This window comes from Papaver somniferum, chromosome 4, assembly GCF_003573695.1.
Source record: "Papaver somniferum cultivar HN1 chromosome 4, ASM357369v1, whole genome shotgun sequence".
Lineage (NCBI taxonomy): Eukaryota > Viridiplantae > Streptophyta > Magnoliopsida > Ranunculales > Papaveraceae > Papaver > Papaver somniferum.
The window spans coordinates 40,894,365-40,921,444 of NC_039361.1; the positions used below are offsets into that span (position 1 = coordinate 40,894,365).

The 27,080-nt window shown below is 37.4% G+C and overlaps 3 protein-coding genes across 5 annotated transcripts; 2 read left to right on the top strand and 1 right to left on the bottom strand.

Moving 5' to 3' along the window:
* The first annotated feature begins 179 nt into the window (after positions 1-179).
* LOC113275242 (pentatricopeptide repeat-containing protein At4g25270, chloroplastic-like) lies at positions 180-2,518 on the top strand. Its single transcript, XM_026524713.1, has one exon. It carries the CDS (start codon positions 209-211, stop codon positions 1,811-1,813), a length of 1,605 nt encoding a protein of 534 aa, XP_026380498.1. The 5' UTR covers positions 180-208; the 3' UTR covers positions 1,814-2,518.
* A 3-nt stretch (positions 2,519-2,521) lies between these two features.
* LOC113275244 (ycf20-like protein) lies at positions 2,522-6,429 on the bottom strand. 2 transcript variants are annotated; one of them, XM_026524717.1, is made up of 3 exons: positions 6,190-6,429; positions 5,060-5,264; positions 2,522-3,553 (listed from the first exon to the last, which is right to left on the bottom strand). In XM_026524717.1, the coding sequence occupies exons 2-3, from the start codon at positions 5,254-5,256 to the stop codon at positions 3,082-3,084; spliced, it is 669 nt and encodes a 222-aa protein (XP_026380502.1). In that variant the 5' UTR covers positions 5,257-5,264; positions 6,190-6,429; the 3' UTR covers positions 2,522-3,081. The 2 variants fall into 2 exon arrangements, with proteins under 2 accessions (XP_026380502.1, XP_026380501.1); XM_026524716.1 differs by lacking the exon at positions 6,190-6,429 and adding an exon at positions 5,479-6,161.
* A 131-nt stretch (positions 6,430-6,560) lies between these two features.
* On the top strand, positions 6,561-9,307 carry LOC113275243 (protein GRAVITROPIC IN THE LIGHT 1-like). 2 transcript variants are annotated; one of them, XM_026524715.1, is made up of 3 exons: positions 6,561-6,728; positions 6,826-6,878; positions 7,634-9,307. In XM_026524715.1, exon 3 carries the CDS (start codon positions 7,699-7,701, stop codon positions 8,965-8,967), a length of 1,269 nt encoding a protein of 422 aa, XP_026380500.1. In that variant the 5' UTR covers positions 6,561-6,728; positions 6,826-6,878; positions 7,634-7,698; the 3' UTR covers positions 8,968-9,307. The 2 variants fall into 2 exon arrangements, with proteins under 2 accessions (XP_026380500.1, XP_026380499.1); XM_026524714.1 differs by having other exon boundaries at positions 6,563-6,724.
* The last annotated feature ends 17,773 nt before the right edge of the window (positions 9,308-27,080 follow it).

Below are 27,080 nucleotides of genomic sequence, written 5' to 3' on the forward strand. Positions count from 1 at the left end.
AATGACATGATTTATTTTCATAAGTCATACCATGTCAACCTATGTTGTAAAGGGCCCCTGGGCGGTCTAGGCTGGAAAAAAGGCGCCAAATCATGTGCATTTTTGTTGTTGGGCGAGGGGCCAGGCGATATATAAAAATGACATCAATGTTTGAAATGGCAGTTGAAACAGGTGATTAACAAAAACCAGACCATTCTATTTCTGTCCCATGGATTCCATCCAAGTCTGCACAAACTTATTGTTCCACTCTGCCTCGTCATTTTCAATGGCAACTATCCATAATGATGTACGTTCCTTTCATCTCTGCAATTCTATCAGAGAGAGGAGAAAAAAGGAACAAAAACGGATTGATAGACGTAAAAAACAACATCTTACCATTGTGCCACCAACTCCTCTAATACACCATCAAACCCCTTATACTCAAACGAAGCATCAAGCTTTGGATGAAGTTCTCAAAGAGATTAAAAACTCCATCAAGCGCGGTATACATATCGATACCCAAATCTTTTCTTCTCTTCTTGAAACATGTTTTCAGTTAGAATCAGTTAATCATGGGATTCAGATACACCATCTTATTCCTGCGGATGTTCTGCGTAAGAGTGTTAGTTTGTCATCAAAACTTCTAAGGTTGTACGCGTCTTGTGGGCTTGTTGATAGTGCTCATCAGTTGTTTGATGAAATGCCCAAGTCTAATACGTCTGCGTTCCCTTGGAATTCTCTTATATCTGGGTATGCTGAATTGGGTCGATATGAAGATGCAATGGCTCTTTATTTTCAAATGGAGGAAGAAAATGTCGAACCTGATCAATTCACCTTTCCACGGGTGTTAAAAGCTTGTGCTGGGATTGGTTCGATTCGTATTGGCGAAGCGATTCATCGAGATGTAGTTCGGTTTGGTTTTGGTTATGATGGGTTTGTTCTGAATGCGCTTGTTGATATGTATGCTAAATGTGGTGACATTGTAAAAGCTAGAAAAATCTTTGGTAAAATCAAACAGCGAGACTCAGTATCATGGAACTCGATCTTAACAGGTTATGTTCGTCATGGTCTTTTAGATGATGCGGTTGGGATTTTACGTGAAATGCTTCTCAATGGATTTCAGCCGGATTCAGTTACCATATCCAGTATTCTTGCTGGGTTTCCATTATCAAAACTCGCAGGAGAAATTCATGGGTGGGTTCTTAGACGAGGATTTGAGAACAACTTATCAATTGCCAATTCTTTGATTGGTGTCTATTCTAATCAGGGGAAGTTGGACCGTGCTTGGTGGTTATTCAAGATGATGCCTGAGAAAGATGTTGTTTCATGGAATTCTATAATTACTGGTCATCATAAATGTCAAGAAGCACTCACATATTTCCACGAGATGGAGAAGTCCGGTGTTGTGCCAGACAACATCACGTTTGTTTCATTATTATCAGCTTGTGCTCACCTTGGATTGGTTGAGGATGGGCGAATTTTGTTTGCGAAAATGAAAGACAAATATCGTATAAAAGCACAAATGGAGCATTATGCTTGCATGGTGAACCTCCTTGGAAGAGCAGGTTTGATCGTTGAAGCTTATGATGTTATAGTGAAGGAGATGGAATTCGAGGCTGGTTCAACGGTGTGGGGAGCTTTGTTATTTGCTTGTTCTGTCCATGGTAATGCGGAAGTAGGAGAAATAGCTGCAAATAAGCTTTTTGACTTGGAACCTGATAATGCTCATAATTTTGAGCTTTTAATGAAGATTTATGGAGGTGCGGGAAGATGGGAAGAAATGGAGAAAGTTATGAGAGTAATGGTGGATAGAGGTCTGGATTCAATAGATTAAACTTACCGTCTGTCCGTTCCTTCTATTCAAAATCGAGACATGTGCGCATACTGCTGGCAAATTTTAGCATGGTTTCCTCAGATTCATCTGGTATTGAGGGTTCTTCTGCAGATAAATTCAAGTCAGGTAGCTGAGAGCCTGAGATTCATATGGGAAATTTTAGCATGGTTTCCTCGGTACTTTGGGTCCAACAGGAATCTGAAACTGGATGATTACTTGATTATTTCGGGACATTCTTTCTCGACTTTGGCTGTCGCGGAAGAAGATTTGATGAGATAGATACGATTTGTTGAGTTCTTTTCAGTGTTTCTTGTAAATTCTAGTGAACTTGTGAATAGGCATTTTACTGCAAGATATGCCGGTGTGTCTGTGAAATAAATCTGTGGTCTTGTATACACGAGCAAATAATTGATATAAAGTTACAATTGAACGTCAACAACACATCAATACTGAATTTTTAGTTCCAGAAGTCACTCACTCCCTCGATATCCTGGGTAAATTAGCAAATTACAGTTCTCATTTTTGGCACTAAGTTATTACCGTAATAAACATATCGCTTTATTTACACTTGATTTTGAACTCAAGAACCCTGCCTTTGGAAGCTTATAAACATGAGAAACCTTAGCATTTACAGTTGATCAAAAAGTGCCAATTGAAGTGTAAAACTTTATGCAAAGAAACGCTTGAAGGCTGTACAGTGGCACTGACTTCGCTAAAAAAGCACAAATTTCTTCTTTCCATTTATAGACTTCAAGAATGAACAAATAGAGTATACATATGTGCCTTTCTTTACAAATCAGTTAAAGTTATAGCTTCACCGAAACTGTTAGCTGATGAAGATCTGATCCAACATGAGATACACTGTAGCCTGTTGAGTTAGTCATGTCAGAGAATACATATTTCTCAAGTTCAAATCACTGATACAAACATAACGAACCAATCAGCTGAAAAACCATGATATACCAGCTCAGCTTCGAGTGCACAGAAACCTCCGGGAAGATATTTTTCCTTTCACTGAAGGTCACCTACAGACGGAGCCCTAAATCAACCTTCATGTTAGTGGAGTCTGGGGTAGCACCAGTGAGGACTAACTGCATAGTACATTAGAGAGAGTCTCTTTCCCTGAGCACCATTAACCATTCTGATTTTCTGTAGAATGATGAACACTGTGGCAATGACTTGTGTAGAATTTAGGGTTCTCATCTTAATTACTAGGCATGGACACTGAACCCAATGAACACACTGATTTGAACTTGCGCAGGAAGTTGTCACAAAAATGAAGGAAAGATATCTGTTTGAAAATCAAAGAGGTCAGTTGGCCAAAATATACTGTCCATTTCATACTTAAATGCATCCAAGAAAAGACCCATCGAAAGCCCTGCCTTCCAGTAGTTAAACACTGTGATCAGACTCTTAACCTTGTCAAGCAGAGGAAAGGAAGATTTATACATGAGGGCACCGATTCCCTCCACCACAAACATAGCTAAACCAGCAGATAAAATATCCCAGTCTCCCGTTTGCCCAATCATGGTGGCAAACGCAGTTGCACAGTAAAAGCCCACCAAGAAAAAGAGTACCTTCATAGGGAATCCTTTCTTCAACTCGTTAAACCTTGCACTCAGTTTTATGCGAAAAAATTGGATAGCTTTAACCAGTCTAGTTTCACCATTGTTGTTACTTTCAGGAGGGGTATCCAATCCACCCCCATCTACACTACTCCCTAAAGACCAGGAAATCCTCCTAAAACAATTCCAATCATATACCCGTGTTAGAGAGAATCTTCATTCCATAACAAAAAACAGATTATGCCGAAAGATCAGCTCATCCTCATTACTGGCTGGTCACACACTAGCTATCTTTGACTGCTATGACATAAACAACTGAAAGTAGGAACTCAGTACCATGTATTCTATTTAAGGGTCTCGAACTCTCAAATGAACGTAAATAGAGAGACAAAATTTCATGATGAAAAACATAAAAGGTCTATAATTAGTACTGAGAGTCACGTTTTGCGCTCAATAAAACACCAGTAAAAGTGAAACCCCTTCATTGCCATAACAGATACCAAACAAAGACGTTACTATGAGGAGGTTATAACTTGCTCAAAAAAAAAGTGATTTAACAAGTTCTTGGTATATATATAAAATAATAATAATAAAATGATGATCATGCATGAGTACAGTCTCAATAAACAAATACATGTATCGAGAAAAAACATATACTTGGGAATGTACAAAGTCAATCAAAGTTCCTTCGAAATGGGTAAAGACAAATTTTAATAGACGCCAAGGCGACGCGATGCATTATCCTTTGGCAAGGTGATATGCTGCCTCGAGGTGGCCTCTACATTTTGCCTCGCATTGCAAAACGGAAATGCTAGAAAATTAAGTAAATGAAAAACTAAACTCATAACTCGTCAGTCATACGAATTTAGCATATCATGATAGTCATCAACATACTTTCCATATTTCAAACCCGAAAATATACATACTAAATTAAACATAATAAGTTGATATTATTCGCATGATACGCCCCACCTTTTTTCTCTTTAAACTTCAACAGTTGTTTTCTTAAAGTATTATTTACAGTTTTATATACAGGGTTTCATCGTACATGCTTTAAGCCTTTAAGGAAAAGCAAACTCAAAAACCCCTCAAGGCCTATGTTTGAGCTTTTTAAGTTCAAAAGCATACGCCTCAAATCAAGCTGTTGATGCGCAAGCATCAAAGCGAAAAGAAGTTGAAGCGCAAAAGAGCAGCCTCAGGATGTATGTTTAACATTATGCAAAGAAAGTTAGATGACTTTGCACATTCTTAGGTACATGTATTTGTTTCTTCTAGATGCATGTATTTGCTTATTAAAACTATATACATGTAAGCTAATCACCCTTATACTTTGGATATACACTGACATTGTAAAATTGCTCAGCCTGTTATATAATAACCCTTGAGTTTAAGGCTATAAAGAGGTTTTACTATATCAAAATCATAAAATCAAATAGAAAATTCTCCCCTTTGGTTACAAAAAAACACACTAAGACCACAATCTTTATCCCAGACCATGTAAATGCATTTTGAACCATAGAAACTACATTTGCATGATGTGAATATTCTTGGTACACCAGCCACAGGCAAAGATGAGTCCCAAATTGAAATTTGCTAAATGATCACACACGTGGCTGTGAATAACGCATATCTTGCTTTCTTTCTTTTTTTAATTCTGAAACTTTATATGTTACTGACTTACTTGGAGCTTTTGATGAAAGAAGGTAGTGCCACACGAGCGAAGCAAAGCCGAGGGTAGAATCTCCAACTAACATCATCAAAAGAAGTCTTACAAAGACAGGCCCAAACTGAATATCTTGATCTCTGGCAACAGGGAGATGAAAATATTGTAGTTTTTGGATAAACAGGTAAGGCCGGAAACTTTGCAGCCATAACCATGTAGGGACCTGCAAGTTAAAGGTTATGTTGTACTTAATGACAATGATGCCTTAGAAAACAAAACTGAATAACAGAGAAACAACAACCAAATGAACAGTATTCCAAGCAACACGAATCCCTTGTCAGTTTCTAAAAATATGAATTCGTTTTGGAAGACTAGGTAGAAATGTCTCAGTTGGCCTCATCAGACGGACAATTTAGTTCTGATATGATCTAGCCTACCTAGAAGAATCATGTGGTCAGGCTACTGCTGATTGCAAATTAAGATAGTTTGGCTCGTGCGCATTCTTGAATCCTAACATAAGAAACAATTCTTTATAGTATACCAGTTACCAGTATGCCTAAACACTGTTATTTTCATGAAGAACCTCACTAACGAAGACCATTTGTTATCAAAAGATATTCGGATATCAAATTAGACCCTTTTAGAAATGGCACATTCATTACATTTTATTTAAGTGTTAAGCAACCAGAAATATGTGAGCACTGCCATAAAGGCATAAACCTAAAGTTGAACTAACCACTATTAAATTCATCCCTCTAATGTACATTCTTTATCACTCCTTAATCAGTTTCCCAAGCTGGGCAGCCAACATCAAGTCCACTATCAATGGTTGAATTAGTAGAGTGACGGAAAAACTAAGAGAAACATAATAATTCAGCTTAGTTTTTGTTAGGTGTGTGTTTTAATTGCAATTCATTACAAGCATGCCATCAAAAGTAATCAACCAAAGTGGTACTAAGCTCACTAAATCCCATTCCATAATCATAATTAACTTACCTATAATGAAACCATTTTAAGAATTGCAAAACAAACCAAACCCTAATTATTATAAACTAAAAATCATAATTTCAATTGATGGACCATTATTAAACTGAGTCAACACACTTAGAAAACATAAATTAGGGTTTTGGGTTCAGCAATAAACTTACTTCCTCTTCCCCTTCTTCTTCTTCTTCTTCTTCTTCTTCTTCTTCTTCTTCTTCTTCTTCAGCTTGTTTTCTGGCAGCCACAGAGAAGTTGGGATGATTTTGAAGAGAGTGACAGTAAAATGAGTGTAAAAGAAAAAAGGACAAGCCTTTAATTTACAAACTTACAAGGGTGTTTCCATAAATACTTGAAAAGTAAATAAGATAAAGTTGCGCTTTTTAATGAAAAAGAAAAGTAAAGATTCGGTGTTTAAACGTGTATAATAATAAAAATACTACCTTAAATCAAACGGCAATTTGATCTCTTTCTTTGTTTGTTTCTCTCTGAGAAAAATAAAAAAAGCTGGGCCTTTTATTTGTTATTTTATTGTGATCGATTTGGGAGTTTTTACTAATAAAGGAATCATTCATTATTTGACGGTGTTGTTGTTGAAGACTGTGAAGAAGAAGAAGAAGACTTGAAAAAGATAGAGATAGAGAAAGAAGAGAGATTGCAAAAACATGATCAAGAAGACTCATTGAACAAGAAACCCTAATTGTTGGTAGCTAAACTTTACTTTATTTTTATTTTATTTTGGGTGTTTTTTCATTTTGTAATCTCTAATACAAGAATTTGTTGGATTGTTTGATTTTTAACAGGTTAGGATTATGTTCTTTGGATACGATTCATTGCTGGGATGCAGTCAAAATAGGTGAGTAATTGATTGTAAAAATTTAATCTTTTGTATATATTTTTGGGATTTTAATTGTATTTCTAATTTTTGGGAAGTTAGGTTAGAATTGGGTACTAGAAGATGGGAGATATTTAGTTGGTTATAAATGGTGTGGGTCATGAATTTACTTATTTTGAGCTGTAGGTGAAGCAAGTTGTTAGTATGGGTTACAGATTTCGGTGTTTGTCTGGATTTTATGGGAAATATTTCCTGTCAATTTCACTATGGGTAGTGATCGTAGTAGCTCGGTGTAACAACTAGTCTACCATAAAGTCGTGAAATTAATCACATTCACACCATCGAAGAAGCCTTGACTAACAAGGTTGTAGTTGTAGACCTTTCTTTCTTTCTTTCTTTCGGTGTGTGTCAACGGTAGACCTTTACTGCGTTGAAACAACTTATCATATGATATGTTGAGAGATCTATGTGCATTGTATATTTTACAAGGAAACTGAAGAGCTTGAGAAGTAGATATTACACACCCTTCGGTTGCTTTGAGTAAGGATTCAGTTTTTTCTTATTAGGATGAGATTGAATTACTGAAACACTAAATTACTCTTTGGGGGTTAGCTTCTGGTGGGCTAGTGTGATTGCTACCAGTGAGATATTTTGGAAACCAAAATGAGAATTTGGCAGCGAAATAACCCTTTGATAGCAATATAGAAGCTTCCATCAACTTCAGTAGTGATCCATCCTAATGTCATTTTAATCTGTAACTTTCTGGGGATTTGCAGGTTAAATTCTTTCAGTGCTTTCTCGGAGGGACACATAAGCGACTACACTTTCAGGGGTAGTAGATATGCTACCGACAGGATCGAAAGAAACCCAACTCCATGACAGCCACAGCCAGAAAGTTCATCCTCAACCCATGGAAGAAACCATGAATCAGAACCCAGAACCAACAGAAGCTCTGATATCTAAACTTTTCACTAACATTTCCTCCCTGAAATCAGCCTACATCCAGCTTCAAGCTGCACACACTCCTTATGACGCTGACAAGATTGAAGCTGCCGATAAACTAGTCATTTCGGAGCTAAAGAACCTCTCTGAACTTAAGCATACTTACAGAGACAATAACCCCAAGCCTGTTTCAGTTTCTCCTCAAGATTCTCGTCTAGTCGCAGAAATCCAAGAACAACAAAGCTTGTTGAAGACTTATGAGGTCATGGTGAAGAAATTCCAGTCTCAGATTCAGACTAAAGACTCTGAGATTCACCAGTTGCAACAGCGGATCCAGGAAGCAAACCAGAAGCGGGTGAAATTGGAAAGGAAACTCAAGTTCAGAGGTGTATCGGCCAAAGAATCAGAAGACTTGGAAGACGGAAACGGATTCTTCTCTGTAGATTTGACCCCAGATCTTTTTACATCTTTAGTAGAATCTGCTTTTAACGCTATCCATGATTTCGCTAAACCGTTGATCAACATGATGAAAGCTGCAGGCTGGGATCTGGATGCAGCAGCTCATTCGATTGAACCCACAGTCATATATGCAAAGAGGGCTCATAAGAAATATGCATTTGAATCCCACATCTGTCAAAGAATGTTCAGTGGGTTTCAGGAAGAGAGCTTCTCAGTTAAACATGATGACGTTACGATCTCTAAAGAGAGTTTCTTCAATCAGTTCCTCGCCATGAGAAAAACGGATCCCTTGGACATCTTGAGCCAAAATCCAGACTCTATTTTCGGGAAATTCTGCAGAAGCAAGTACTTGGCTGTTTTCCCCCTAAAGATGGAGGCGTCGTTCTTCGGGAATTTGGATCAACGGAACTATGTTCTGAGTGGTGGACATCCTAGAACACCGTTCTATGAAGCATTTCTGAAACTGGCTAAGTCGATCTGGCTTTTACACCGTATAGCTTACTCGTTCGATCCTAAAGCAAGAATTTTTCAAGTCAAGAGAGGAAGCGACTTCTCCGAAGTTTACATGGAAAGTGTGGTGAAGAACATTTTGATGGACGAGAACGATGAGAATCCAAAAGTTGGACTTATGGTTATGCCTGGTTTCTATATAGGGGGAAGTGTGATTCAATCCCGTGTTTACCTCTCTGGAGTTAAATGCGCTGAATAGTCTCGGTGGTATACTGGTAATATATATATTTTCGTGTGTTTATTTATGTGCTAGTTTGATCTCCCTTGTATAAAAACGTTGCAGTTGTGATTTATGTGCGCGGTTAGGCAGGCAGGCAAGTTGTTATTCAAGAGTTTTCAGTAATTGTCAGATGAGAACTGAATTTAAGGTCTGAATGACTGTAATTGAGGACCTATTATAGTTGTGGAATATAAGGATAAATTAGTGGAAGACAGAAGGAAATTCAAATGTATTGATGTTATTCAGATATTAGATTCAACTCATAGTTGTAAGCCGTAGAATTCAGTTATTGGTGTGTGAACTTTGCTTTAAACAAAAATGTTCGATTCAATTTTCAGATCTTCCTTGGTTATGTTGATAAACTTGCAGCATGATAAGTATCTACTTGAACTAAGATAAAATGAATATGAGAAATAAAGGCAACACCTAGTTATACAATCTTTGAACCCTATTATTGGGGCTGTAGGGGGCTAGCAGGGCTTAAATTACTAATTGGAACCAAAATGTTATAGGGGGAGACCAAATTTATGTAAAAATTCAAAAATATCCTCAATCATTTTAATTTATTACCCTTTTACCCTTCCATTAACTAACTAATCTAATAAAGAAAAACGGAAAAATCATTAAAAGAAAAAAAAGTGAAAGCATTAAAACAAAATCGTCCTCCCCTTCTCCTTTATTTCTTCTTCTCATATTCCCCCCTTTCTTTTATTTTTCTTCTTCTTCCCTTCTTCGTTTTTCAACGATTAATCGTCGATTCAAAAAAAAATCGTCATCGATTAAATTCATTGTATAAAACCATGAAACCTAAGGAAAATTTAGGTCAATCTTCGTCGAATCAACCTTTTCCTGAAGCAGAGAAACCAAGTTCATCAAATGAAGCAGAAACTGAAGATCAAGAAGAAGTGAATGAAGGAGATGGACCGGCCGCCGAGACTCCTGATATGACAACAATAAGGTATGAATTGAAAAACCCACTCTTTATTTAAGCGTTTTATTGATTATTCAGTTGGTTTCGAAAATTTTAGGTCTGGAAAAATAGTCTCTGAAAATGCTTATTGCTGGGAGTTCTTGTATTCCCAGCCGTAAATAGGTTTCACGGTTGGGATCTATTGTTTTCCTAGCCATGTATATGTCTTACGGTTAAGATATCTGAGAACTCCCAGCTGTATGTAAGTGTTACAGTTGGGATATCTAAGAACTCCCAGCCGTAAAATAGTCGATGCGTACGAGATTGAGAAATCCTATCTGCAACAAGTTCTTTAACCTAGCCGTATATTATCCTGCGTTCGAAATTATTTTTCAGTGGTAGTGTTTACGTCTAGGTCTTTTCTATCGGTAATTCTTTTTCCTAACCGTAAAGGTCAGTAACCTAGCCGATTTTATATAACGGCTAGGTTTTTCCTAGCCATATGTGAATATTAGACCAGCTGTTTCTTTCATGTGTATGTTTTCCAATCCGTAATATGAGTAACTAAGCCGCAAATTATGTTTCCTAGACGTTATTTGTTTTACGTCTAGGCCGATTACTAAATATCCCAACCGTAATTTTTGTTTGCGTCTGGGACAGTCCATTTTTCCTAGCCGTATTCATTGTCATGACTTGGTTATGTCTAGATTTCCCAGCCGTTTTTACTTATCTACTTTTGGTTTTTGGTCTTGTTTGTCTTTGAACAAAGCAAAAGAAAAGAAGAAGAAAAGATCACAAGAAGTAACACCTTGTAGTCATCCGACTCCGCAACCTCGTCACACAAAACCATTGGGTGCAAACGCAAGGAATGCAAGTGGAGTTTTGACTTGTGGAGAAAGTGAAGGTGGAGGAAATGGAGTTAGAGATGCAACTGCTTTAGGTAGTCAAGTTGTAGTTTCCACGGGTGGAGGAAGTGAAGGTGTACGTGCTGTTACTGGAGGAACTGAAGTTGGAGTTGCTGGAGGAAGTGAAGGTGTACTTGTTACTGGAGAAACTGAAGTTGGAGTTGCTGGAGGAAGTGAAGGTGTACTTGTTATTGGAAGAACTGAAGTTGGAGTTGCTGGAGGAAGTGAAGGTGTACTTGTTACTGGAGGAACTGAAGTTGGCACTTCTAGAGGTGTTGCATTGATAAGGTAAATCCGTAGTTGAGAAGGACAAGAAGGAGGGAAAGAAAAAGTATCCACCAAAAGAAAATGCAAGACAAATCATTGATGCTATGGTGTTTTTACCTCCCAAGAAGAATGAGATACCTTGGGGTGCGCCAAGAGATTGTTCCGTCTTGATTGGTTACCAGTCATCATGGGCTGCTAGGGTCTGTGCCGCAAAGGTAATAAATCATATTTAATATATGTTATTTTCATTTTATTATGGATATTTAATTGTAACAACCAAAATTTTATATTATTTGTAGTTTCGCGATAAAGCGGTCCCTAAACTAAAGCACCAACAAGGAAAGTTTTGGCCGTTGGAGAAGGAGCATCCAGATGTGGTAGCTTTGGTAAAAGCTTCGGGGTTATGGTCTGGAATCGAGGCTCTGCAGAATACGTATGATGTTGTGACAGTTTGTGGTTTTAGAGAAAGATTCTGGCCCGAAACCATGACTTTTCTACTCCCGTTCGGCGAGATGACTATGACTCCAGATGATGCAAAGCAAATCACCGGTCTTGTTTTGGAAGGAAAGGCTTTGTTTGAGGGTTTCAACAATTTTATTCCTTTTGATTAGCTCTGTGTCTTGGGTGGGGGAAAGATGAAGTGGAAGAAGAGTTTGAGATAGGTGGCGGAGCCGTGCCTAGAGCTAAAAGGAAATTTAGTCTACCGGGTGAACGTCGTGAAACAATTAATATGGCAAGGAAGATTAATACAGTTCGTCTGAGGGAGAAGTTTGAGGATTCTGACCGCAAGACTACTAGTGGAGATATGGTGATGAACGCAGAAAGAGCTAGACATACAGCTATAGATTACTTGTGGCACACTCTTGGGACCGTGTTTTTTTCCCGATTTTTCAGGAAATAAGGTAAATGCTTGTTATTTGCAGTGGTTGAAGACTCTCAGTCTCGATCCGGAAAAAAACGAGGTACCTAGGTACTCGTGGGGCACCGCCCTCCTTGCTAGTGTGATGAACAGTCTTTGCAAAGCTTCTAGGTGGAACGAAACAAAAATTACGGGATATGTTGCTCTTATCCAGGTATCCTTTTGTTTTAATATAACAAATGTTTATTTATTTTAATTTTATATATTGATTTATGTGTAATATCTTATTTATAATTCTTTTCTTTTTCCCGTAATCATGGGCTTACGACCATTTTAAATGTTTGAGGCTTTTCGGGAACAAACTGGGCTATAGAGAAACCTACATGAGGAAGATACCCCTTTGGAGGGACCCAATACAAGGCTAAAGAGACGGAAATGGTCGATATGAGGAAAACGTTGGATGCTTTGACAATTGATGATGTGGTTTTTGTCCATATTTGAAACTTGATGAGGACGGAGACGATGAAGTTGGTGATAAAGTATTTTCTAATGTGGCGACCTATGTGGGACCTTTGTTTCATTTCAACTGGGTTCGTCATTTTGGATCCTCGTAGAACGCTCCGCAAAATTGGTATTGTCCAGAAAATTGTACCTGAAGACTCTCGTTTTACACTAAGAGTAGCCAACTTCCAATTTAAGGACAAAGATGTCAGATTGAACTATGAACCAGCACCGCTGATTGAGCATTGGAATGCTCGTTCAGGAGAAGAAAACCAAATGAGTAGAAGAGCGCTTGAAGCTTCTCACGGGACTTCCGAAGCAGATGCGAATTACATAGAATGGTATCAAGAATGGGCTCATCCTTATGTGGAAAATTTGGATCCAGAGGCGCAGAGACATTTCAACAAGGTAGAGAGAGAGAGAGTTCAAAATCAAAGACATCCATGAATGAAGAACATGATTGGGAGAAGATGGTGGTACGTATACTACTAATTATGTTTGTATATGTTTTTTTTAATTATGTATGAATAATTACAATATGTGTATTCCATATGAAAAATAGGTTCAACGAGTTAATGAGATGGTCAATGACATGACTCGTATGATTAATTCGGATGAGAAGTTAACGGTCCCTAAACAAAGATTACTCCGAAATCGAGTAAAATGCATAATAATCCCTGAGAAAGAAGGTTTATATGCTTATGAAGAGGACCAATCAAGGAGAGGTAAGATGGCTAGGTCTCTGATGGAATTTTCAAAATTGTTGTAGTGATAGTGGTAAAAAGATTCGTTTCAGACTTGTGAAGGAAATGAAATTTTAGATTTAATAAAATTATATATACAAAAATATTAACAATGGGCGAGAGGTACTGGGACTAAGGATTTGGCCGAATTCACTACACAGGGTTCATTCATATATTCTTTGACAATTTAAAACTCAATAAAATTAACATGGACTCTGATTTTGCCAAGATAGATTCTCAAAACATCAATTGTAAGTCCTAAGCATGATGTATCAAAACACCTAAGCTAAGCATACATCATCAAATTAAATAACAACCAATTAATTCAAATCATATTTCATTTTTAAATTAATGCAAAAGTCATAAAAAAGAATAAAATAAATTTACCCGTGTATGAAATTCACCCTCCTTCGTCGTCCCAGTGTTGGGTTTAGCTCATCATGATAAAAACACGCTCAAAATATTTATTTATTGCTCAAATGGTGTTTACAATGAAGAGAAGAAGAGAAAATGGTGTAAACAGCTAATGTGCGACCTACAGGAAGCGTCACAAAAGAACGATAAAAGAGAAGTGCTATTGTCGCTGTGGTTCTAAGACCCACACCTATGACCCACGCTGACCTGTCGTTGTCACTGTTGAAGAACGACGGTTCCTGGACGTCCGTTCTTCATGTTCTACCAGTTCGACATTCTTAATTGCAGGGGAATTCTACGCAATCACAAACAAGGCCGACTCGACTCCACCAAAACAAACCTAAAGATTTCTAGCAAACAAAAAGCATGATGGCTCCACTTAGATTGTTTCTAGACCAGCTTCTATTCCTTCGAAAAGGAATTCGTTACAATTTGAGCACACCCCTCTGGAATCAATCCGAGCTAATGTAAGTTGAATCGAGGCGAGGGAAGCTCAGTGGAGCTTTGATACCCAAGGCCTCACCGCTATCACAAGGCGGCGCAGTCACGCATTCAACTCATATAAACCATCATGAACTTTGGAGTGTGCTTAAAGAGCAACCAATATTTTTCGAACGAGTTTCCTATTTAAGCTCGTTACCCTATCGGTCTCGTTCTATTCCAAATTTTAAGCTTGGGTTCGCGTTAGGTTTCGTTTTCCTAAGTCGGGCAAGAAGGGAACGGTGATGAAATCCGAACCCTTATCTTGTTTAGGCCAGGCCTTGCCCTTTACTAGGAAAATAAAGACAGTCCGGTTCGTCCTCAAACAATTATCACCTTAAGGCAGACAGTAACCCGCTTTCAGGAGATTTGCGGGTGTTTCGATTGGACTTACCTCCCGTACCAGACGGGCGATGAACCGCTGAAGTCGACTCGGGCCACGACTCCTATGTCATGTACGAACCCGATGGGCCGAGACGATATCGTAATCGTCGTCCTTCCCTGCACGCAGTTTATATAATATTTTTTTTCTTATAATATCCTTCCGTAGGGTTAAAAAATAAAAAATAATTGTCCAAAAGTCCAGAATAAAGTCCAAATAAAAAGTCCAAAAATTACAAAAATTATGAAAAATAAAGCCTATTTACAAATTCTAAAAAAAATAAAATAAATAAAAGCTTTATACAAAAAAAATAATAAAAATTAAATCCTAAAAAAAATTATGTCTTTTTTTTTTCTTCTCTTTTAGCTTTAAGCTTTAAGCTTTTTGTTCCCAAGTCCTTAGTATTCCACTTCGAACCTGTAAATCAAAGACACAAAAAGAAACGTAAAAAGGAACAAATAATAATAACTAATAAAAAAAAATTAAACCTAAAAAAAAATCTATATACAAGTCCGCGTCGGCGACGCCATTTTGTTGTAGTCTTAAAAGTGGTAGTAAGAATTCGTTGCTCGGACTTGAATAGATTTAAAAACAAAAATATATACAAAATTGTCACAGGATCAAGAGATACTAGGACTCAGGATTCCACCAATTCTTATACTCATGCGAATCAACTATTAATTCTAGACAATTATAGCTTATAATGATAACAAATATCGACTCTTTTCTTTGCCAAAACTAGATTTTGTAAAGTATTAGATGTAAATCATAAGCATGATGCATCAAGAGTTCCTAGACTAAGCATACATCATCAGATAAAATCACAAATAATCAAGAAAAATCATAAAACAACTCATAATAGTGCAAATAGTCATAAAGAATTAAATAGAATTACTCATGCATAAATAATGGTTTCCTCCATCATCCCAGTAATGGGGTTTAGCTACTCATAATAATCATGTTCTAAAAATAAATATTTGATGCTCAAAAAGTTGATTAAAAGAGTGAAAAGAATGAAAACAGTGATTCTGCGACCCACAGACGGCGTCCAGAAAAGAACGATAAAATACCACTGCTGTTGACGCTGCGAAAATAAGACAGCTGTTGACGCCTTCTTTTAAGACCCACGTACGCTAGTCTTTCCACTATTCAAATAACGACTGTCTTTGAGGGTGTGTTCTTCGTGTTCTTCGAGCTTTGTTAATGGCAGCAGCAGCAGGTACAATTCCTGCAACTCCTCCTGCGCCTCTCTGCTGGCCTTCCAATCGACCCCTAACTCTTGATAAACTTTCTATGACGTAAACCCAACTATTTATAGGCTTTGAATCACCTTGAAACTCGATCAAACTCGTTGAAAATCTCCATTATTCTCCACGGGAAGTTTGAAGAATAATCCTCTTCTTGTTGCGTTCCACCATGTTTTTAGCTATTCTCTCGTCTCAAATATCTTCTAGGACTTGGACTCAACTTATTTGAAGTATATCCCACGCAAGAAAATCCCTTAAATCTCTCAAACTAATCTCAAACCCTAAACAGGGACCGTGTTGCTGTCTTGACTTTGTGTGGATTTCCGACTTACCCAGCCCAATTGGATGGGTATAGATGATTGCATTAGGCCTGTTATGTCTCCTAGAGTCCGTAGGTACCAAATATGCCCATTGAATCTCCTCCTAAGTCGCTCAAATCTCTGCTCAAAAACTGTTGTCGCTGCTGCCTATTCTTCCCGCCAATTTCTGTTTTGAATTTTGAAGATGACCTCCCCCTATCCAGTTCCGGTGTCTCTTTAGTACATGCCCTGAAATGGGGTGCCCCTTAGTAATTAGATTACCCCTTATCCAAAGTGAGAGTCCGTATAGTAATTTTCTCCCACGAGCGCAAAAACCACTTTTTAGCCAATTTCGCCGCAAAAGCTTATTTCTCCAAAAATAGCTACAGGGACATAAAAAGCCATAATAAATATAAAATCGAGCACTAATAATATATACAATTGAGATTATATAAGACACATAAATGTGCCTATCAAATACCCCCAAACTCATTATTTGCTAGTCTTCGAGCAAATCAAATAGAAAATAAAATCCTAACTCACTGTCGCAGGCATCGTCGATTGGATTTAGCGTATGCAATAAGCCTTTAAACCCCTAGGTGGCCCTAGTGGCCGAGTTATAGTCTCGGGAGGGCTTACAAGAGATATACCCACAAAACCTTAATACTCCAGACCCTAGCTATCTACTACGAACCTTGGAAGGCACTAAAGAATCTCCTTGGTTGGCATACTTATTGACTACAAGAGGAAGTACCCTGATGCGAAATTCCAATTGATGTACACGAGTTTGCACTCAAGCATACTAAAATTCATATATAAGTGACAGAACTCTACTCAGATAGTTGCACTATGGACATCATATTCGGAGTCATAACTAATCACATGGATAGATCAAGAAGATGGATATAGAAAAACATAGATGGTTTTGATGTTTCCTAAGTGAACGGCGTTTCCCATATCTGTCTGAAGGCCTCCGCCAAAATGAACCTATCCTAATGGATTGAGATACTAGTCTGACTAATATCAACACACTGGCATATACAAGGGTACCAGTGGTCGATAACCTAACTCTAGGTCAACACAACTGGCATATACAAGGGTACCAGTGGTCGACTTTATTGAATTTATTCCTTTTGGTCAAATGGTCTGGTCTCAATTTCTTTTTTTTTTTTTACTTTTTGGTAACTACCATATTTTTTTTTCATCTTTTTTTTTTTTAATCTCTTTTTCTTTTTCACCTTTTTTTTTTCATGGTATCTCAATCACTCTAATTCACCCTAGCATTGGTAACAACTTGAATCGTGGGCCCCACATATCACTTAGAGAAACATAGTTTAAAAACAAAATAAAATAAAAATAGAAGTGAAAAGGACTCAACGAGATATGGTGAAACTATCATGTTATTTCTAACACCTGAGCTCTGTGCTTTTATGAATAGACTCTTCTAGATGTTGCCATCTAATCAGATTGGTTCCTCAACTCCTACAATCAAAATGCTTCCATCCACTTAGATTAGTTAGTGCAATCCTAAATAGGCATAAATTTCTAAGCTCTGGAGTTTATTTATTCATACTGCAACTAAAAATTTTCTCCCATACCCCCAAACTTAAATCTAACATTGTCCTCAATGTTCTAAAGATAAAATTAAAAACATGAACAAGGAGAAACTATTACCATTCGAAGCAAAAGAGTTAAGGAAAGATATTACCTGGTTGCATGAGTTTGGGTTACCTCCCAAGAAGTGCTAAGTTTAAAGTCTTCAGCCAGACATAGAAAAGGTTTAGTCAACTCGAACCGTATAACAGTAGCCGGAATAACTGTGGGTCTTTAAAACCAAAAAGAGCTGACAAAAGGAAACTGCAGTAAACCAAGAAAATGTACAATACTGGCATGCCCTTACCTAGTTTCTGGATAACTATCGCAAATTGCGGTTCAGGTTCAGGTTCTATGAAGGGGTCTAAATAGACTATTTTCCTCGGATGCATTTCCTCATAGGTAGGATCCAAATTATTAGGTCCTAGAGTCTGGAAAAACTCAGATAAGAACCTGGAATCACAAAATAACCTAAATAATTTAGGATCCTCTAAGTCAATTAGGTATGACTTACATAGTTGACCACAGTCAGAGTAGTGGTCATTCTGAAGCAAATGTGTCGATTCTAATTTCCTCAAGGACTTAGGCTTAGTCTTAGAACTTAATAAGTGACACATTTGAAATCTAAACGTTCCCACAGTTGGAAGAAAACTATTTGGTGGGAAAACAAAGTCAATCTGGGGATCATAGCCTGGGCAAACCACATCAACCAGAGGATGGGTTTCTAACGACTGAACTTCTTCCTGGACATCATTAGGCTCGGGAAAACGAGTATGAAGGTAATCTTGTAAAATGGTCGAGGCAGAGATATCAAGTCCTAAGTGTGGGGACTTTCTGAGAGTTAAAGGTAAGGCACTAGGGAAGTGATAATCACCCCCAAACTTAGAGTTTTCAGTGTCTCTAGATATACCTCTAATTATTTCTTGAATTTCCGTATCTTCAGAGTCCTTAAAATATTCAAGAGATTCTTCTAAGTTATTATCAGGTAGTGCATCTTTACTCATCTTTACGGGTCTATCTTCTTCTTTCAAGACTATTGTTTCTAAGTCGCTAGACTCTAAAACAGTATTTTCGAAATGAACCCGTTCCTCTAAACCACTATCGGCTTCGTAATCAAAAGGAAAAACTACATCGTCTAAAACGGTGGTATCCTTAATCAAATCCTCGTCCTTTAGAATAGGTGAATAATCATAAAAATTATTTGGATTTGAAGTAGAAATAATATAATCACTATAAAGCTCAATTGGATTACTAGATTCCTGATCACTATGCCTACATATTTCAGATTCTTCATCACTACTATCCTCATCATCATAATAGTACGAAGATGATTGAACCTTATCTAAATAAGTAGTGTTACCAATTATAACCTCGTTATCTTGATTATGTGAAAAAGTATCTTCATTCTCAAGGGTATTATTGGATACACTATATTGGCAATTCAAGTTATTTCGAGCAATACTTTCGTTCGTCTCTAACTCAAGTCTACGTGTCGACTCAGCTATCCTCTCAAGGGTCTCTTCCAAAGAAAGTTCCCTTAGTGTAGGATCTAAGTTTTGAGTTAATCTATTGAGGATATCTTCTACAGATTCAGTTGTTGTTGCAGTTCTTTCGTCCATAACTACATTATTCACCTCATCTAATTTATACGTCGATTCAGCTAACTGACGTGATGACTCAGCTAAATTCCTGAGAGTCTCTTCTAGAGAAGGAATAGGAACTGAAGGATCATAATAAGGACTACTTTTCAATAGTTTGATTGTATCCTCTAAAGACGAAGAACTAGTATTATAATCTTCTTGCTCGTATGACTGATGCGCGTGCGGATAGTAATTGGGCTCACCATGGTATGAACCATAACCTTGAAAAGGTTGGCGTCCCCAGTCACTATGGTCATTATATTGATGATGTCCATATTCAAATTCAGGTCGATATTCATTGTATTGGCTTCTATCATACCAGTTCGACATTCTTAATTGCAGGGGAATTCTATGCAATCACAAACAAGGCCGACTCGACTCCACCAAAACAAACCTAAAGATTTCTAGCAAACAAAAAGCATGATGGCTCCACTTAGATTGTTTCTAGACCAGCTTCTATTCCTTCGAAAAGGAATTCGTTACAATTTGAGCACACCCCTCTGGAATCAATCCGATCTAATGTAAGTTAAATCGAGGCGAGGGAAGCTCAGTGGAGCTTTGATACCCAAGGCCTCACCGCTATCACAAGGCGGCGCAGTCACGCATTCAACTCATAGAAACCATCATGAACTTTGGAGTGTGCTTAAAGAGCAACCAATATTTTTCGAACGAGTTTCCTATTTAAGCTCGTTACCCTATCGGTCTCGTTCTATTCCAAATTTTAAGCTTGGGTTCGCGTTAGGTTTCGTTTTCCTAAGTCGGGCAAGAAGGGAACGGTGATGAAATCCGAACCCTTATCTTGTTTAGGCCAGGCCTTGCCCTTTACTAGGAAAATAAAGACAGTCCGGTTCGTCCTCAAACAATTATCACCTTAAGGCAGACAGTAACCCGCTTTCAGGAGATTTGCGGGTGTTTCGATTGGACTTACCTCCCGTACCAGACGGGCGATGAACCGCTGAAGTCGACTCGGGCCACGACTCCTATGTCATGTACGAACCCGAGGGGCCGAGACGATATCGTAATCGTCGTCCTTCCCTGCACGCAGTTTATATAATATTTTTTTTCTTATAATATCCTTCCGTAGGGTTAAAAAATAAAAAATAATTGTCCAAAAGTCCAGAATAAAGTCCAAATAAAAAGTCCAAAAATTACAAAAATTATGAAAAATAAAGCCTATTTACAAATTCTAAAAAAAATAAAATAAATAAAAGCTTTATACAAAAAAAATAATAAAAATTAAATCCTAAAAAAAATTATGTCTTTTTTTTTTCTTCTCTTTTAGCTTTAAGCTTTAAGCTTTTTGTTCCCAAGTCCTTAGTATTCCACTTCGAACCTGTAAATCAAAGACACAAAAAGAAACGTAAAAAGGAACAAATAATAATAACTAATAAAAAAAAATTAAACCTAAAAAAAAATCTATATACAAGTCCGCGTCGGCGATGCCATTTTGTTGTAGTCTTAAAAGTGGTAGTAAGAATTCGTTGCTCGGACTTGAATAGATTTAAAAACAAAAATATATACAAAATTTTCACAGGATCAAGAGATACTAGGACTCAGGATTCCACCAATTCTTATACTCATGCGAATCAACTATTAATTCTAGACAATTATAGCTTATAATGATAACAAATATCGACTCTTTTCTTTGCCAAAACTAGATTTTGTAAAGTATTAGATGTAAATCATAAGCATGATGCATCAAGAGTTCCTAGACTAAGCATACATCATCAGATAAAATCACAAATAATCAAGAAAATCATAAAACAACTCATAATAGTGCAAATAGTCATAAAGAATTAAATAGAATTACTCATGCATAAAGAATGGTTTCCTCCATCATCCCAGTAATGGGGTTTAGCTACTCATAATAATCATGTTCTAAAAATAAATATTTGATGCTCAAAAAGTTGATTAAAAGAGTGAAAAGAATGAAAACAATGATTCTGCGACCCACAGACGGCGTCCAGAAAAGAACGATAAAATACCACTGCTGTTGACGCTGCGAAAATAAGACAGCTGTTGACGCCTTCTTTTAAGACCCACTGGCGCTAGTCTTTCCACTATTCAAATAACGACTGTCTTTGCAGGTGTGTTCTTCGTGTTCTTCGAGCTTTGTTAATGGCAGCAGCAGCAGCAGGTACAATTCCTGCAACTCCTCCTGCGCCTCTCTGCTGGCCTTCCAATCGACCCCTAACTCTTGATAAACTTTCTATGACGTAAACCCAACTATTTATAGGCTTTGAATCACCTTGAAACTCGATCAAACTCGTTGAAAATCTCCATTATTCTCCACGGGCAGTTTGAAGAATAATCCTCTTCTTGTTGCGTTCCACCATGTTTTTAGCTATTCTCTCGTCTCAAATATCTTCTAGGACTTGGACTCAACTTATTTTAAGTATATCCCACGCAATAAAATCCCTTAAATCTCTCAAACTAATCTCAAACCCTAAACAGGGACCGTGTTGCTGTCTTAACTTTGTGTGGATTTTCCGACTTACCCAGCCCAATTGGATGGGTATAGATGATTGCATTAGGCCTGTTATGTCTCCTAGAGTCCGTAGGTACCAAATATGCCCATTGAATCTCCTCCTAAGTCGCTCAAATCTCTGCTCAAAAACTGTTGTCGTTGCTGCCTATTCTTCCCGCCAATTTCTGTTTTGAATTTTGAAGATGACCTCCCCCTATCCAGTTCCGGTGTCTCTTTAGTACATGCCCTGAAATGGGGTGCACCTTAGTAATTAGGTTACCCTTATCCAAAGTGAGAGTCCGTATAGTAATTTTCTCCCACGAGCGCAAAAACCACTTTTTAGCCAATTTCGCCGCAAAAGCTTATTTCTCCAAAAATACCTACAGGGACATAAAAATCCATAATAAATATAAAATCTAGCACTAATAATACATACAATTGAGATTATATAAGACACATAAATGTGCCTATCAGCTAGTCCTCGAGCAAAATTTATTTTTGGAAAAATAAAAAGACTACACTTAGCACGTGCAACAGGCCGTTAAACCGCTAGGTGGCCCTAGCGGCGGAGTGTTGTCTCCGGAGGGTTTACCAGAGGTGTACCCACAAAACCTTTACTCCTAATTGGTCACTAGTATCCAAAGAGCTATGAGGACATACATATTCTCAACCTATCTCCAAGTAAGTAGAATGCCAGAGAAATTAAAGGTGTCAGCTCTAAAGCTGACTGAAGAAAAGGGGAGACACATCCACACCACTGCTAGATAAAGAGATATCCGCTACACAGCTAGATAAACATTGTAAGATGCGTCCGATGCTTTACAGCTGGATAAGATTAGGAGAGAGATAAAAATGAGAGGGACATCTGCTACACAGCTGGACTAATTACGTGTGATGAGTTAAACCAGTGCTAGAAAGATTTTGTTCCAGATTGAAAGCAGATAACAAAGAAACCAAAATGCATCTTTCTTCGACTCTCTCACAGTTCTCAGTAGAAACAATGCCTTCTTCGGTCTTCAACTGTTGATGATAAACTCTCGAACCTCATAGAACCTTGACAATTAACTCTTCTCTTCGATTTCTTGCTTGACTTATAAATTTCTTCTTTCCTATGGCCTTATTGAACAAAAAGAACGTAATGATGTTTTTTTTTCATTTTTCATTTTTTTTTTTGAAAACAAAAAATTACAAGACAAAAATTTACATGGCCATGAGAGAAGGACTTTCAAAACTTGGATCTTCGCAACTTGTGATGTCTTGGTATCATGGATTCTAACAACTTATATCATTTGCTATTATAACTTCAACTTTGATTTTTGAATTATTCTCTTCTATTGTTGCTTCTAAACCTAAAACATCTTCAACTTTCTTCATAGATTTTGATGTCGCTCCGCTTGTTGATGATGATAAGTTTCTACCGAGAGAGAGTCGCAATCCAGTAACTAAGACTACATTGTGAGGTTGCTTTGTCTTTCTGGCATTTCCCTGACCTACTTGCCTTTCCATCATGTATGGTTAGGTCCATCACGGTTACCCTCTAAAAGGAACAAGTTCTCTACTGAATTTCAAGGATCTCAATGTCTTTTTCTCTAATGTCTCAATAAGTTGTTATCTCTAGCATTCCAATTTCTATCTTTTCGGTGAGAAATAGTATGTAAACTTAGCTAACCGGATACCATGTGACGCTAGAAGTTTCAAAAGTGCAACTAAAATGTTTCTCCCATACCCCCAAACTTAAATCTAACATTGTCCTCGATGTTTTAAAGATAAAATTAAAAGCATATGAACAAGGAGAAACTGTTACCATTTGAAGCAAAAGAGTTAAGGAAAGATATTACCGTGTCGCATGAGATTGGGTTACCTCCCAAGAAGTGCTAAGTTTAAAGTCTTCAGCCAGACATCGGAAGGAATTAGTCACCTCATAGAATCAAAAAGTAAAAGCCGAAATAACTGTGGGTCTTCAAAACCAAAAAGAGCCGACCAAAGAAAACTACAATAACCCAAGAAAGTGAACAAGGATAGCATGCCCTTATCTAGTTTCCTGATTAAGATATTTATATCTAATTGTGGTTCAGGTTCTAAGAAAGGGTCTAAATAAAATATTTTCATTGGTTGCGTTTCTTCATAGGTGGGATCCGAATCATTAGGTCCTAGAGTCTGGAAAAACTCAAATATGATCTTAGAAGCGCACAATAATAACCTAAATAACTGAGGATCCTCTAAGTCAATAAGATTTGACTTACAAAATTGACCACAATGAGAGTAGTGGTCACTCTTAAGCAAATGTGTCGATTCTAATTTCCTAAAGCATTTTGGTTTAGTCTCACAACTTAATATTCGACACATTTGAAAATATAAACGTTCTCACATTTGGAAGAAAACTATTTGGTGGGAAAACAAAGTCAATCTGGGTATCATAGCCTGGGAAAACCACATCAACCAGAGGATGGGTTTCTAACGACTGAACTTATTTCCTGGACATCATTAGGTTCGGGAAAACGAGTATGAAGGTAATCTTGTAAAATGGTCGAGGCAGAGATATCAAGTCCAAAATGAGGGATCTCTGTAAAAGCTAAAGGTATGGCACAAGGAGAATGATAATCACCCCCAAACTTAGATTTTTGGGTATCTCTAGATAGACTAGCTATAATTCCTTAATTTCTAGATCATTGGAATCCTGAAAATAGTCAATTGCTTCTTCGAGGTTATACTCAAGTGACGCATCCTCACTCATATTTAATAGCTCTACGAGTTCATTTTCTTCGTCTAAGAATATTGTTTCTAAGTCGCTAGACTCTAAAACAGCATTTTCGGAATAAACCCGTTCCTCTAAAGCATTATCGGCTTCGTAATCAAAAGAAAAAACTACATCGTCTAAAACGGTGGTATCCCTAATTAAATCCTCGTCCTTTTGAATAGGTGAATAATCATAAAAATTATTTGGATTTGAACTAGAAATAATAGAACCATTATAAATCTCAATTGGATTAATAGACTCCTGATCACTATGCCTACACATTTCAGATTCTTCATTACTACTATCCTCATCATAATAGTACGAAGATGTTGAACCTCATCAAAACAAGTAGTGCTACCAATTCTAACCTTGTTATCTTGATTATGTAAATAACTATCTTCATTCTCAAGGGTATTATTGGATACACTATATTGGCAATTCAAGTAATTTCGAGCAATTATTTTGTTTGTCTCAGCTATCCGCTCGAGGGATTCTTCTATAGAAAGTTCACTCATTATTGTAGTTCTTTCGTCTATAATTACACTATTCATCTCAGCAAACTTACGCGTCGACTCAGCTAACTCCCTGAGGGACTCTTCTAAAGGAGGAATAGGAACAGAGGGATCATAAGAAGGACTACTTTTCAATAGTTTGATTGTATCCTCTAGAGACGAAGAACTAGTACTATAATCTTCTTGCTCGTAAGACTGATGCATGTGTGGATAGTAATTGGGCTCACCAGGGTATGACCCATATCCTTCCAAAGGATGGCGTTCCCAACCACTATTCCCAACATGGTCATAAAAAGGATGATGTCCATATTCAAATTCAGGTCGATACTCATTGTATTGGCTTCTATCATACCAGTTCGACATTCTTAATTGCAAGGGAATTCTACACAATCACAAACAAGGCTGACTCGACCAAATCAAACCTATAAAATCTAGCAAACAAAAAGCATGATGGATCCACTTAGATTGTTTTCTAGACCAGCTTTTATTCCTTCGAAAAGGAATTCGTTACAATTTGAGCACACCCCTCTGGAATCAATCCGAGCTAATGTAAGTTGAATCGAGGCGAGGGAAGCTCAGTGGAGCTTTGATACCCAAAGCCTCACCGGTATTACAAGGCGGCGCAGTCACGCATTCAACTTACAGAAACCATCAAGAACTTTGAAGTATGCTTAAAAGAGTAACCAATATTTTTCGAAAGATTTTCCTACCAAGCTCGTTACCCTATCGGTCTCGTTCTAATCAAATTTTAAGCTTGGGTTCGCATTAGGTTTCGTTTACCTAAGGCGGGCAAGAAGGGAACGGTGATGAAATCCGAACCCTTATCTTATATGGCCAGTTCTTGCCCTTTACTAGGAAATTAAAGCAGCCGGTTCAGTCCTCAACATATAATCACCTTAAGGCAGACAGTAAACCCGCTGACAGGAGATTCGCGGGTGTTTAGAAGTTTACCTCCCGTACCAGACGGGCGAAGAACCGCTGTAGTCGACTCAGGCCACTGACTCCGGTGTCAGTGTGCGAACCCGAGGGGCCGAGACGATATTGTAATCGTCGTCCTTCCCTGCAAACAATTTATATTTAATTTTTTTTATATAGCCCTTCCGTAGGGTTTAAAATTAAAATAAATTGTCCAAAGTCCAGTCCAATGAAAAGAAATACAAAAAATAATAATAATAATTACAAAAAAATAAAATAAAATGGAAAGCCTCTTAAAAAAAATAAAAAAATAAAAAATTCTCTCTCTTTTTTTTTTCTCTCTTTTTTCTTTATTTTTTTGCTTTGTCTTTTTTCCTTCTCTTTTAGCTTTAAGCTTTGATTCCAAGGTCTTTAGTATCCAACTTCAAACCTGTAATACAAAGACACAACCAAAGAGACGTAAAAAGAACAAATGGAATAGTAAAAAATAATAAAAACCTAAAAGTTCTACCTAAGCACAAATCCGCGTCGGCGGCGCCAAAATTTGATAATATTTTCAAAATTGTTGTAGTGGTAGTGGTAAAAAGATTCGTTTCATACTTGTGAAGGAAATGGAATTTTAGATATAATAAAATTATATATACAAAAATATTAACAATGGGCGAGAGGTACTGGGACTAAGGATTTGGCCGAATTCACTACACAGGGTTCATTCATATATTCTTTGAAAATTTAAAACTCAATAAAATAAACATGGACTCTGATTTTTCCAAGATAGATTCTCAAAACATCGATTGTAAGTCCTAAGCATGATGTATCAAAACAGCTAAGCTAAGCATACATCATCAAATTAAATAACAACCAATTAATTCAAATCATATTTCAATTTTAAATTAATGCAAAAGTCATAAAAAAAGAATAAAATAAATTTACACGTGTATGAAATTCACCCTCCTTCGTCGTCCCAGTGTTGGGTTTAGCTCATCATGATAAAAACACGCTCAAAATATTTATTTATTTCTCAAATGGTGTTTACAATGAAGAGAAGAGAAAATGGTGTAAACAGCTAATGTGCGACCCACATGAAGCGTCACAAAAGAACGATAAAAGAGCAGTGCTATTGTCGCTGTGGTTCTAAGACCCACACCTATGACCCACGCTGACCTGTCGTTGTCACTGTTGAAGAACGACGGTTCCTGGACGTCCGTTCTTCATGTTCTT

Coding starts and splice junctions, on each gene's coding strand:
- LOC113275242 (XM_026524713.1), top strand. CDS start 209: ATGGATTCCATCCAAGTCTGCACAAACTTATTGTTCCACTCTGCCTCG.
- LOC113275244 (XM_026524716.1), bottom strand. Junction 3,554..5,059: donor TCTTTCATCAAAAGCTCCAA/GTAAGTCAGTAA, acceptor GAATTGTTTTAG/GAGGATTTCCTGGTCTTTAG.
- LOC113275243 (XM_026524715.1), top strand. CDS start 7,699: ATGCTACCGACAGGATCGAAAGAAACCCAACTCCATGACAGCCACAGC.